Source organism: Tubulanus polymorphus, chromosome 2 (assembly GCF_964204645.1).
Source record: "Tubulanus polymorphus chromosome 2, tnTubPoly1.2, whole genome shotgun sequence".
Classification (NCBI taxonomy): Eukaryota; Metazoa; Nemertea; class Palaeonemertea; order Tubulaniformes; family Tubulanidae; genus Tubulanus; species Tubulanus polymorphus.
The window spans coordinates 24,704,574-24,717,616 of NC_134026.1; the positions used below are offsets into that span (position 1 = coordinate 24,704,574).

The following is a 13,043-nucleotide window of genomic DNA, read 5'->3' on the forward strand; positions in this document are numbered from 1 at the left end:
TTGAAATGTGTGGGAATTAATCCAAGGATAAAAAAGCTACTTTTGGACTTTCAGCTTGTGATGTGCCAGTATGATATAGTTTTCAAACTATCTAGAACAAGTGTTACGTAAAACGGGCTAATTACCCAAGTCACTGCCCGATTTAGACGATATTGACGAGATAATCATTAGATCTGACATGCATCCCGTGTCTACCCCAACCATTTAAATGTTGATAATTATCTAACGTAATTACCGTAAATTGGAATTTGCGCGATAACATTATCTATACCATTGACCTTTATAACTGACAAAATCGAAAGCATTCTTAAATATCATGTATTATCGTCGGGGCAAGAGAACCCACTACTAAAAACAAAGGTAAGAATGTTTCTTCAGCATAGATTCGATGATTATGTGTTTTCGCCAAATGAGACGATTGACTTAATTTCTAAGCGTTCGAATTTTATTACCGGCCTCATTTGCGCGCATGCTTGAATTGCCAATTTCGTCAACAACAAGCCAATACAGATCCTACAAACTGTACTTAAAACTGTTGAAATAGCTATATAAGTACATCCATTTCAAGTACGATATCATTTTACATCATTCTACTGCCTTTTTAGAGATTTTTCACGGTTTTCGTCGGTGGCAGTTGATAATGCCTAGTGAGGAATATGAACTTGATTGTCGAGATGGGCACAAAGCAGGTGTCACTGAAACATTTATAACGACGGAGCCCGAGGAGGAAACATATAACCAGCTAAACGATACTAACAAATTGATATACGGGGTTGATGATAACCCTCCCATCCACATGTCAATATTATTTTCGCTACAAGTAAGGAATTAAATTATCCATATCACCTTTTAACGCTCCCCTTTGCTGATGACAGAGGTCAATGCAGGGGGTTCAGGTTTAGGAGGGAAAAGGCACAGTTCCGCAGTTTTTGTGTAATAGATGATTATAGGGGTCCATTCACTGCATTTTGAAATTTTCCCTGACCACCCCCCCCCCCCCTCAAATATAAGGGCCCGATGAGTTCAAGTCCGGACGTCCTGAAGCCCTCTAAATCTGGCCCTTTAATGAGACTAGCTAACAAGAAAACATTTCGAAGGTTTTTCATATAGTTCGCACATAATTTGATCATTGAGTACACATCAATAAAACAATGACAGCTTGAAATTATGTTTTTCAGCAAATTTTGTTGAGTCTAAGCTCCACGATCACATTAGCGGTCATAGTAAACGATCAAATATGTGCAAAAAATTTCCCTACAGTCAGAGCAGAGATTTTGTCAACTAGTTTGGTGATTTGTGGAATCACGACTCTTATACAGAATACTGTGGGCGTACGGTTCGTATCTAATTTTCTGAAATAGGGACCCGATCTATCTAGTTAAAAACACATTAGATCTTAGGAAGAGAGTTCAAATATCCGAATAACCATAGAAGCGATAACATTAAAAACCTCATTTTCTAATGAGTAAATACAGTTTATTAACACGAACGTTTTCGGGATCATATCCCCTCATCAGGTGAAATACAAGTGAATCAAATGATTAAAAATCAAATGATCAAAAACACATTAATAACAAACAGATCATCATAAACGAAATTGATTGTATGTGAAGATGATTTTCAGCATTCATTACTACTTCAAATAATCAAATGTATGTTAACAAATTTGATCGTTCATCGTTCCATAAATTCCTTGATATATTGATTCACTATAGAGTTCCAATATTGCAAGGCGGATGCCATAAATTTGTTCCGGCCATCGTCGCGTTGATGTCTTTAGAAAAATGGTCTTGTCCAGTAGTCAATGTCGTTAATTCAGGTATAGATTCCCACCAAGATTTTTTACAAGATCCCCCGACCTTCTTCGTATATAAGATAATTCAGTTAAACTGATTTTGGAAGTTCTGATTCACTTTCGTAGAAACGCTCAATTCAACTATTTTAAACATATCGACCATCAACACAACCGATCCTGACATTGTCTGGAAAATCCGCATAAGAGAGGTCCGTATAATCGATGGAAGCAATAAGATTTTGTCCTAGAACTTTTTCTTTATATAAATACGAGTTATTTCTTTCATTAGATTCAAGGTGGTGTATTGCTGGCATCAGTTGTTCAGTTGATGATTGGCTGTACAGGATTACTTGGATTAATCATTAATTTTGTCGGTCCTTTGACTATCATGCCCACTATCAGTTTAGTCGGTATTTCGATGTTCAAAGTGGCTCTAGGATTCACCCAGATAAATTGGGGAATTGCCGGCTTGTAAGTAGAGAAAATAAACACTATACACCCAATTTGTATTTGTAGACTCTACGAAATGGTGTATTTCAAATACAATTTTGAATTTCTCTTATAGGACAATTACCTTCATGCTAATGTTTACTTTATATTTGGCAAAAATAAAGATTCCTTTTTTCGTGTGGACTCGGAAAAAGGGGTTTCGAGTTGTACATTACCAAGTTTTTCAACTATTGCCTGTAAGCATTTCTTTCCTCCAAGATTTAATGAGTATTTTGAATGATTGACATGTAGATGTAGATGATACATAATTTTCATATTCTAGGTAATATTGTCAGTGATCCTCAGTTGGTCATTGTGTGCCATATTGACGTATTTTGAAGTATTCCCAAATGATCCGTCTGAATTGGGATACGGGGCTCGAACTGACGCGTCGATACAGGCTCTTCATAATTCACAATGGTTCTATGTCCCTTATCCAGGTAGAAAATGTAAAAAATGTACAACTGAATTCCAGTTTTCTCCGAAGGAATAAAGTTCTTATACTTTCGTGCTCAGGTCAGTGGGGAACACCGACATTCAGCTTTGCCAGTTTTCTCGCGATGATGGCCGCCACTTTTTCGTCGATCATCGAATCCGTCGGGGATTATTACGCTTCAGCGAGGATAAGCTTACAACCTCCGATACCAGCTCATGCGATTAACAGGGGAATAGCCATGGAAGGCGTTGGTGGTATTTTGGCTGGGGCGTTCGGTTCAGGCGGCGGCGTTACTTCTTACAGTCAGAATGTGGGGGCAATTGGCTTCACAAAGGTACGCTTATGATCTAAGTCTATACGAAAAAAACATTATATCGACATGAAGAAAATGAAGTTTATATCAGATATCTCTGTTGACCTGAGTTTTCGCCCAATTACTTTCTGAAGTTTCCCGCTGCAGGTTGCTAGTCGAAGAGTATTTCAAATAGCTGGGATAATGTTTATCCTAGCTGGAGTATTTGGTAAATTTGGTGCCATACTGACGATGATGCCCGCTCCAGTTTTAGGTGGAGTAATAACGATGACTTTTGGGATGGTGATTTCCATAGGTTTGTCGACGTTGCAATACGTCGATCTTTCTTCAAATCGGAATCACTGCATTATTGGGTTTTCAATGATGATGGGATTGATGTTACCGTCCTGGGTGAAAAATAATGAAAATTCTATAAAAACAGGTATGTAAACGTTGACAACAGGTGCATTTCGTAATGAATATTTTTATCTGTTGTAATATTTTGTGTAAATATTCCAGGAAATAACGAATTTGACCAGGCATTAAAGGTCATTCTGAGTACTGGTATGTTTGTTGGAGGATTGATTGGATTTGTTTTGGATAACACTGTTCCAGGTATGTATCTTAGTTTTGCTATCGAACTGGAGAATGCAGCAACCATTAGGCGATCTCATTAAGGCATTAAAAAGGTTGAACAAATTTTTACTTTTAAGGTACTGCCGAAGAACGCGGGATTTTAAAGTGGCGACAAGATGCATCAAACTCTGGGGCCCTGGCTGGCAAAGACTCTTCTTACGATCTTCCATATGTAACGCGTTGGTTGAAAAGACAGAAATGGTCAAAATATATTCCCGTCCTGCCATCATACAAGCAGGTTGTCAATATTAGATGTTGTTCGCGTTCATGCAAAGATGTAAAACATTGAATGACATGCATTAGCATATAAACTAGTTTCCGGTTATTTTCAGGGTATAATTGATTATGAATGTTATTGTTTCTTCATCTACCAGGTTTAATGCCTTTCTAATTTCATATAAATACCAGCGGAAATCTGCTAGATGAATTTACATATACATGTACTTATATTTGGAAGAATCAACTGATGTCATAGAGAAAATAATTCAAGGGTTTCAAGACTAATCTATACAAAAACGAGAATTGCAATGTACTTCATTGTCTAATTACAAGTGAAGTGTCCTTAATCATAGGCTTCGCGGGGGTTATAAAATAACCTAGTCATTAGCACAGACAGGTGCCGAGATAATACCAGTTTGAAGTCAAATCATTATCCATATGCCATTTATAATCATAACCAGTTGGTTGACTACGCGTTCCTCGTGCTCGGCATTTGTCCATTGTAATTTGACACGAGACATTGATCGAAGCAATTCCTATACAAATAAAGACGACAGATGACAAAAGAGACTAAGATATTTTCCAACAAATTTATTGTTAATCACATGTAAACAGTAACAAAACACAGCCATCTACACATCAGTAACTGCACGACCAAAATAAATCAAAATTGCACAATCATTCTTCATATCCAACTCATTAACTATTTAACTTCATTATCGTGAATATGATTCAATAAATACTATTGTGGAGTAAATTATAGCTTAACTTTTGAAAAACGGAGTAAACTTGAGATTTCTACGATATCTTCAGATACGTTGAAGGAATTCCAGAGCTTACCCTCAACTTAAGTAGTAGAACTAGAGGGTCTAGGGACACATAGTACCTCTTGGCGAAATCGCGAACCTACTTGAACTCGACAATCTGACAATTCTTATATTCCGGGCCCTCTGAATGAATGCAGAAATGGAGATTTTGAAAATCACCACAAATCATAGAACATGTCTAGAATTTTGCAACTGATTGTGGTTACAAAATTTGCAGTGTCCATGGTCAATCTCATTTATGACTGTCAATGAATTTTTTGACTCCAATTCCAGGACTTACATATAATCGATATAAGCGTCATGCTTAAGCCAGGGATTCTGAAATCTACATTTTCCAGGCATTCTTATAATCAGTATATTTTAAGAGCTGTAAAAGTGAACTTGTATCTTCGATCTGCTTATGACTGGTGCCATTCAAGGACCATCACGATTTAATAATATTAGAGCCCATTCCATAATACACAAGGCCTTGAATTGACCGATTCCCATTTCAAAACTTTAAAGGACCTTCAAGGACTGCTAGGAACCCTGTCATCTTGATTCTGATCAGGCCACTTATTGGGCAGTAGATGTACATAAGGTAGATACATGTATAAACCAAATATCAAGAAAATCCATTGAAATTCCAAAAATAACTGGATATTCCGTTTATTGACCGACAAAATGTGAACGCAATAACCTGCTGGGGGTATGCCCCAAAACAAGTGGGCGAAAAAGGAAACAACATGAAAATATAACATAGAGTTGTTAACATATAACCAGAATCTACGAAGACAATTGAAGGCTAAGAAATGTGAGTAGCAAAAAACGTAGGCATTAAAATGCTTTGTTGTATAAACTACTACATGTAGAGAACGCTAGAGGGATAAACACTAGTAAAATAATACGATTAAATGCAGGTTTATATAACTATGTGAGAACTGAAAAAAGGTGTTCGGAGAGCAATGACATGAAAGGTTCACCCCTGGCGAGTATTCAAACAGTGCGGAAGCCATTTTTTCAATTCAATGTGTAAGAGGTATTATAGTCATTTATCACAGGTGCAAAATGACACAATAAGAAAGGTATGTGACTAATAAAAAGATTTTGTTGAAAGTGCTTAAATCATTCAAATTACCCTATCATCACACTTACATCTTTCAAATCTACGCAATGATTACATTAATTACAAGAAATCCTTCTCTATATATGTCTTGCTATGAAGATAGATACATGTATGAAAAAACATGACAGAAATAGAATAAGCCAAGAAAGGTATTATGGCAGGATGAGAATAGGTTTTAAACAGGTACAAATGCCCCAGAGATACGGATCAAATACACACACTACCTTTACATAAAATCTATGGACATGATTGAAATAATGATTCTTAAAATTGATTTCAATCATCAATCATCTACCCGGTAAATGAATACTGCCGAATACTATATTTAACAAAAAAAAGTAAAGAATAATAGCTAGGAGCAACAAGGTTTCATCAATTTCATAGAAAACAGGACGGAAAGAGTATTGATAACAATGAGAATAAGCATCTATTCAGTTGGTAGGATTTACAAGATATACAAATAATAACTACTTTGGCACTGACTACCAAACTGTACATCTAAGTTAATATTTAGATCTAAAGCTTCTTATCCACATAATACAAAATATATTCAAAAATAACTTTTTTATCTAGAACCTCCAAGATCAATCAATGGTTATTTTCAGATCAGACCATATGTTGTGGTTTACTTTTCACATCATTGAATGATATATCGTCTAATACACTGGCAAGAATGTTAGGACAACGCTTAATCACCACTCCCATCAAACGGTTCAGGAACACCTTTTGACGATGATGTTCTATTACATGGTCTTTCAATGCCTGCAGGATCTCCTCCTGCAATGAGAGAACAAGTCGGGGAATGAAAGCAATCAGAAAACCAGAATGATCCATTTACTACATGCTTTTCGTTCTGGTCAAGTCAGTTGAAAATTACTTCTATTCTTAAAATTTCCTATCAGAAATAACTCATCATTTATAGTCACAAATCACACGGGTCTACTGTGCACTCATTGAAAATACATACCTTACTGCTGTTTCTCAAACTTTCCCAAATTGGTATATCATCATTCAGCAACTCATATGGGACATCTGTAAGGCAAGTTCAAATCTTTATTGACTTGGCAGATGAATTAACAGCAAACTATATAGAATGGAAGTACAGGCACTTACCAACATCGCGGCTTACTGCATTAGACTCAGATATTTGCTGTAGATATTCCCTCCTCTCTTTTTCAAATGCCTTAACAGCAGCAGTCTGAAATACACAACTGAGATTATAGTAATGGGTACAAACAATCAAACAAGTTGATATCCTTCCTAAAAATCCAACGCAAATAAAGAATGGTGGATAAGAACATAGGGAATCTCACAAATATAGCTTAATCAAAACATCTAGAACTCATGAATGGTTGTATATATAACCTTTTTCTACGGTAAATGGATAAGATGCAATACATGCAACATAAAGAGAAGCACCTTAACACCATCAGATAGTCACCACATGCATGTACCACTGGTTTAGGCCCAGGCACACATTTTCTGTACCTTTTTCTGCAGAGCTTTAGCTAAACATTGAATCTTCGTAACGAAAGTTGTAGCATCATCCTTCATGCAGCACATAAATCAGTTTAAAATGTTAAAATTCTAAATTGAATTCTCTTTGAAACCTTTCATCCTGACACAAAATGACAAATATCCAACGACACATTAGCTAATGGCATATTTACTACACACACCTTTTTATCTTTATTCCAATCGAGCTTAGTTCCTAAAAGAGCATCATAATCAACATCTTCCACTTTCAATTTTTCAAGCAGATTGTACAACTGACGCCACTTTTTGTCTGATCCCGATAGCTGAAATACAAAAATATGAGCCCAAACATTTATCGGTATTCTTTTACAAGACTGGGATGCACAGTACTCATTTAGTAGTAATGTTAGATTCAACTAACCTGTTCTTTGGTGCTATCAAGTTCAGTATGCAAGTGATCTTTCTGTTCTTCCAACTTAGTGATTATTTTAGCATACCTGCCAAATATTAGGTGAACATTGAAAGGAGTGAATGGAAGATGGTGAATGTAAATGCACAGGTGGCTTACCTTTCATTGTCACCTTCTAATTCCTTGTTTTCATTTAAAGCTGATGTCAAGTCATTCATAATAATGGAGAGATCTTGAGTTAGGGTTTGTAGCTGTTCTTCTTGCTCAGATGATGTTTTCTGACTTTGAGGTAGATTGCGTAATACGACTAAACGTAACGGTGGATCTAACTGACTGAGCAACTCATTAAATTCTGTCACATTCATCGCTGGGATTCCATGTCCATTCACTTCAACAATCCTGATAGAACATAAGAAATATTGCTGGATGATTAGAAAATGAACCTTAGAAGCTAATTCAAAATTAATTCAGTTAATATTGCCAGTAAATACTAAGCACACATTTGGACATAATAAACGAAAGACGTTTACTGCACCTGTCACCCTTTATCAGTGGAATGCCATCTTCAGCACAAGTCACTTGTACACCTCCATTATTATCCTCAGTCACTAGGAAACCATGGTGATCCTTTGCCTGTATAGACACTTCAACTGCCACAGCTTCCTTTGATTCAATTTTCACAAAGCCATACAAGTTAGAATGTCCAATAGCTTCCATCCTTCTCTACAATATTACGATATCAAATTACCTTTTACCACTATATCACCTGTTGAATCAAAGAGCAAATTTTTTCTCTTTCGAAATTTCTTCTTACACGTTCTGGAACATTACGAAGTTGTGATCTTTTCATATCTGCCATTATTGTGGCCTTCTGTTGTTGAAGACTCAAAAGTAACGATTCGGCATTGGCCAATTTGTATTCTAGCTCAGCATAATCCACATTTCGGCTATCGGACAACAGACTGAAAAAAATATCAGCCAGCTCGATAAGCAAAATCTTGAAAATATGTTAAAAAATGTCATAATATAATAAAGAGTGTCGATATACGTACTTGTTCACACTACTGCTTCTTTGTAAAGACATTTTCATATCAGTGATTGTTTCAGTGACTTTCACAATATTTCCATCCAGATTATCGAGATCAGCGGTTAAACTGTTCACTGTAGTTGTATCGTATCGCGGTGATGATTTCTGCTCTCCTGTAATCGCATCGTACGGACTTTCTATCTTATTCCAGATCTTTTCTATTTCCTATTTGAAGAAAGCGGTTATAATCGTTTTATGAATCAATACTGACGACTTTAAATTCACCTTAAATAGTCTTTAAATGTAAACGCAAACATTCGAAAGTGATGAGATTTTTTATCATCAGCATAGAGAAAAAACCAACTTCGCCTGTGATTGTATGTATATACACAGTAGAGACAGTACCAGTCTACTATCAGTGATCATACATGCAACAGCTGTCATCCAGGGCACTGTCAATGTAGAAAATCAATGAAAACTGAATGTTTCTAATTCATAATATTTCTCTGTACAGATTAATCTATCTATACAGCTGTATTCTTCCAATTTTAATTAAATCGATTGTCAAAGGACAATTTTTGGGTGTGTATCTTCGATCTTTCAAGATTTACTTAGGCTATTTATGGATCGTGACCCAATCAAATTTAGAAGACAGACTTATGATTAGTTTCTCTAATGAATATCTGCTAAATCAACTTTACAACCTTACTGTAAAACATGATTCAACCGTTCAATGTCTTATAGATGGATACCAGCATTCGTGTGTTTCAATTCAGTTAGAGAGATCTATGACTAACGGAAATTCTCATCAAAATAACTGATTGCATTTGCAAAGGCTAGAAAGTATCTATTTACTATAACATTGTGATCAAGTCATCATACCTATTTGAAATACACCAGTATAGTTAACCAGCAGTGAAATCTAGTAACAAATGAATAATGAATACAAACCTTGAATGGTAATTTAGATGAGGATATCATAATTCAGTTTGTTTGGGGATTGTCTTTATTTCCTCGGGTTTGTCTCATGTATGAGTAAGAAGTAACCGAGGAATTATGGGTAAAAACATCTGTTATAATGTGTCAGTGTTCTTTCTAAAGAAATTGTGCAAATAAAACTGACCTGGATATATGAGGGTTAGTACGAAAAAAATTAACAATAAATCACAGGAAAAAGTGTATTAAACATACCAAATCTATTTCTGCAGATGTGTTCATTTCTAGCATAGAACGGGTACCACTAGCAATAGCCTGTGAAGACGAAATGAAAATAACACCTTTAAATGACGCAAAATCATGTTGTGATTTCAAAAAGAAAGACAGATCATTAAAACCGGTGTTAACATATTGGGCATCTTGATTCAAAATAATTTAATTACCTCTTCTCCTCCTTCTACAACTCCTACATCAGCCGCAACTTTCAGCCGTTCTACACATCGGAGAATTTTCTGTCTCAGCGAATCTTCTGTCACACCAAGATTAACTGCAAAAATTGTTTATATCCATTAGCTTTATCGGTCTTTAAGGTAAGTGTTCAAACTGTTTCTGTGTGCTATCAAAGGAATACAATAGATGCTATTATCTGAATATACAGATTTTAAGTAGAGATAAGTGTAACCTTTTACCCAATACTTAAGTGCTATACTATTTTTTTTGGCTTGCAGTGCTAAGTTTCTGTCATATTTCTAGACCGGTAGTCTAAAATGCTGCTAAATGCACGCAAGGGGAATAAGTGAACTCTAACTACTGAAGGTAAAATGCAGGAGACAACACACCCAGAACTTGTGCTATGCACAATGTTCAGTGTACTACAAATGTACGAAAGAAGTGTTCAAAAAATGGGAGAATAAATAGACACACCATGCATCACTTTTAAAATACATCCAAAACATCAGCTTTACCTGAATCCAACTGAACGAAACTGCTGCATCAAAAATACGACAATAAATTATCTTCGAAGCAGATGATAACAAATTACTGTATATAAAACGAATGAATACATACCCAGATCATCATCATTAATCTGTAGAAGGCAAGGACCATCGATATTACTGCCTGAAAATGAATCAAAATTTCAAACACAATCCAGTTTTTTCAACACTTAATTATTCTAGGCCTTGATCTTTCCCATTTACCTTCAAATAGGTCTTTCAAAATTTGTAGGTTTTGACGTTTACACCATAAATTTACATCATGTGCATCCCATTCAAGAACTTGACTATCTTCCATACATGTAGAATTATCTCCGCTATTGTCCATGTAAAACGTATCTGAATCTTGGTGTGATATAGCGGCTAATGCCTCCCCACCCCCACTTAGAATTTCACCATCGAAGTCCACATAATGATATTCTTCGTTTGAAATGCGTAAATTTGATTTGATTTCAGACTCCATTGGACTGATCATAGAAATTTCATTCGGCATAACAAATTTAGTTTCTTTTAAATCATCATCCGGTATTTCTTCAGATCCGGTGTTAGAAACAAGACTGCCTAACCGTAATTTCGGAATGTTTTCATACGTATCAGACGTACCTTCGGAAATAATACTCTCATTTTCCAATACCTTATCAATGCAATTCAACACTTCTTCAAATTCTGCTCGACTATCAACAACTTTTGACTCGGCTTCACCGCCGTTAAAATCATCTTGTAAAATGATGTCATCGATGTTTGTAGCTTCAATCTTTTCAGTTGTACCTTCTAAATCAATAGGCCTGCTATCCAGTTCATCATTTAAAACATTTGAACCATAATAATCATCATTGTTATTAGTAATATTAGTTTTTGCTGGAATTTCTTGACATTTCTGTACATCTTCAATCTTCAGACTGGAATCATCAATGTTCTGTAGATCTTCTTCAATCTTTAGACTGGAATCATTAATGTTTTGAAAATTTGGAATTCCTTTAGATGCTCCTGTATTGTCATTTACGATATTTGTTTCCCACCTAAAATTAGTGTTGGAACCGCTTTGAGAAGACAGATTTTGAGGTGGCGGGGAGTCGAAAACCCCGTGAATGATCATGTTTTCGCTATCGTAATCCTGATCATAACTCACATATGAACCATTCATTTTACGCGGTGAGTTTGGTAGAGATGAGCCGCTCACCTCGGGTGGCTGAGGGGCTGCTCGTTTTTTCTTCGAATTCCAAGACTTAAACTTAAGTCCTTTCGAAGTTGACTTTTGGTGGTTTGGTAATGACTGAGTAGAACCAGTGAAATCTTCTAAACTTTTGGCAGCATGAATCTTATCCTCAGTGGAATGATGATTAAGCTGTTGTGCACTTTGGTAATGTATACCAGCAGGGGGATCATCGACATTATTAGTTGTAAAAGAAAGACCTTCATCTGTACTTTCTACATATGTTATATCGTTGATCTGTTTTTGCTTTTTCTTAGAATCTTTAGGCTTTGATTTCTTCAAATCGTTTTCATTAAATGAATGCGACCATGATTTCCTCTTTGCTTTCATTCGACGGAAGAAATCCATGTTTTCTGCAAATTATTAGAATTATGAAAAGCTTGTAGTTAGCCCACATTGGTGATAAGCTTTTTTTTGGGATTATACCAACTTATTGTTTGTGAAAATATACCATCGTGAAACTAAACCAGACACGGACTAATATTAGATACCGGTAGGCCTATGCCTATTGCTATGACTATGTTTCGATGCTGCTGGAACCACAGGGACTTGACAAAAAGATTTTAACCCCAGTATCTAGGTACTATACATAAAAAGACTTTTTATATATAGTAACTAGATACTACTGGGGTCAAAATCTTTTTGTGTCAAGTCCCTGTCACAGGGGCTTGTATCATAAGTTTGGGGGTGAACTGTTGCGTAGATCATCCAGTATCCCTGGTACTATATATATATAATATACTATTTCTTTTTATATATAGTACCAGGGATACTGGATGATCTAAGCTACAGTTCACCCCCAAACTTATGATACGAGCCCCTGTGGTCCCTGTGGCTGGACCTTGTTGGAATCGGCCGAGAGAAGAGGAGAAAAAAAATGACAGTTCTTTTTTAACTGTTTTAATCGAACGTTTTAAACCATCACATCAATCCAATAAAGCACTCACAGTTTTATATATTCAAGATTCTCTTGTCCTATGAATCACCTTTGGATAAAAACCACCGAAACAACTTTTAAAAAGTCATGGTAGTAGGGTCTACATTTCGAGTCAAATTTGACAAGGAATAAACAAGCACTAAAGCACATGCAGACCTGGCGCGATATGACCAATTCAATTAAATACAAACTCTGCCACTCGGAGGAAGGCACGCCACGCACTCAAGCGGGTCAATGAGGACCAAATTTTT

The 13,043-nt window shown here is 36.0% G+C and overlaps 2 protein-coding genes across 3 annotated transcripts; one reads left to right on the top strand and one right to left on the bottom strand.

Annotated features, from left to right (window-relative positions):
* The first annotated feature begins 300 nt into the window (after positions 1–300).
* Positions 301–4,554, top strand: LOC141898445 (solute carrier family 23 member 2-like). Its single transcript, XM_074784326.1, has 12 exons — positions 301–360; positions 606–820; positions 1,179–1,336; positions 1,716–1,819; positions 1,922–2,004; positions 2,085–2,266; positions 2,361–2,481; positions 2,568–2,724; positions 2,801–3,054; positions 3,181–3,454; positions 3,532–3,627; positions 3,726–4,554. Exons 2-12 carry the CDS (start codon positions 641–643, stop codon positions 3,935–3,937), a joined length of 1,821 nt encoding a protein of 606 aa, XP_074640427.1. The 5' UTR covers positions 301–360; positions 606–640; the 3' UTR covers positions 3,938–4,554.
* On the bottom strand, positions 4,458–12,926 carry LOC141898444 (uncharacterized). Of its 2 annotated transcripts, XM_074784325.1 has the most exons (14): positions 12,803–12,926; positions 10,847–12,208; positions 10,716–10,766; positions 10,091–10,194; positions 9,903–9,962; positions 8,737–8,936; positions 8,499–8,646; positions 8,220–8,407; positions 7,844–8,083; positions 7,697–7,772; positions 7,479–7,598; positions 6,913–6,997; positions 6,767–6,831; positions 4,458–6,576 (listed from the first exon to the last, which is right to left on the bottom strand). In XM_074784325.1, exons 2-14 carry the CDS (start codon positions 12,201–12,203, stop codon positions 6,406–6,408), a joined length of 2,865 nt encoding a protein of 954 aa, XP_074640426.1. In that variant the 5' UTR covers positions 12,204–12,208; positions 12,803–12,926; the 3' UTR covers positions 4,458–6,405. The 2 variants fall into 2 exon arrangements, 1 of the variants encoding a protein (XP_074640426.1); XR_012618558.1 differs by lacking the exon at positions 4,458–6,576 and having other exon boundaries at positions 6,772–6,831; positions 6,913–7,347.
* Positions 12,927–13,043: the final 117 nt, after the last annotated feature.

What these genes read in the sequence shown, in the direction of transcription:
- LOC141898445 (XM_074784326.1), top strand. Translation starts at nt 641, where the DNA reads ATGCCTAGTGAGGAATATGAACTTGATTGTCGAGATGGGCACAAAGCA. An exon ending in CAATATTATTTTCGCTACAA is followed by an intron (nt 821 to 1,178) that starts GTAAGGAATTAA and finishes TATGTTTTTCAG; the next exon opens with CAAATTTTGTTGAGTCTAAG. An exon ending in GGGCAATTGGCTTCACAAAG is followed by an intron (nt 3,055 to 3,180) that starts GTACGCTTATGA and finishes TTCCCGCTGCAG; the next exon opens with GTTGCTAGTCGAAGAGTATT.
- LOC141898444 (XM_074784325.1), bottom strand. Translation starts at nt 12,203, where the DNA reads ATGGATTTCTTCCGTCGAATGAAAGCAAAGAGGAAATCATGGTCGCAT. An exon ending in CATCTGCAGAAATAGATTTG is followed by an intron (nt 8,937 to 9,902) that starts GTATGTTTAATA and finishes TTCTTCAAATAG; the next exon opens with GAAATAGAAAAGATCTGGAA. An exon ending in TTGATAGCACCAAAGAACAG is followed by an intron (nt 7,599 to 7,696) that starts GTTAGTTGAATC and finishes TTTGTATTTCAG; the next exon opens with CTATCGGGATCAGACAAAAA.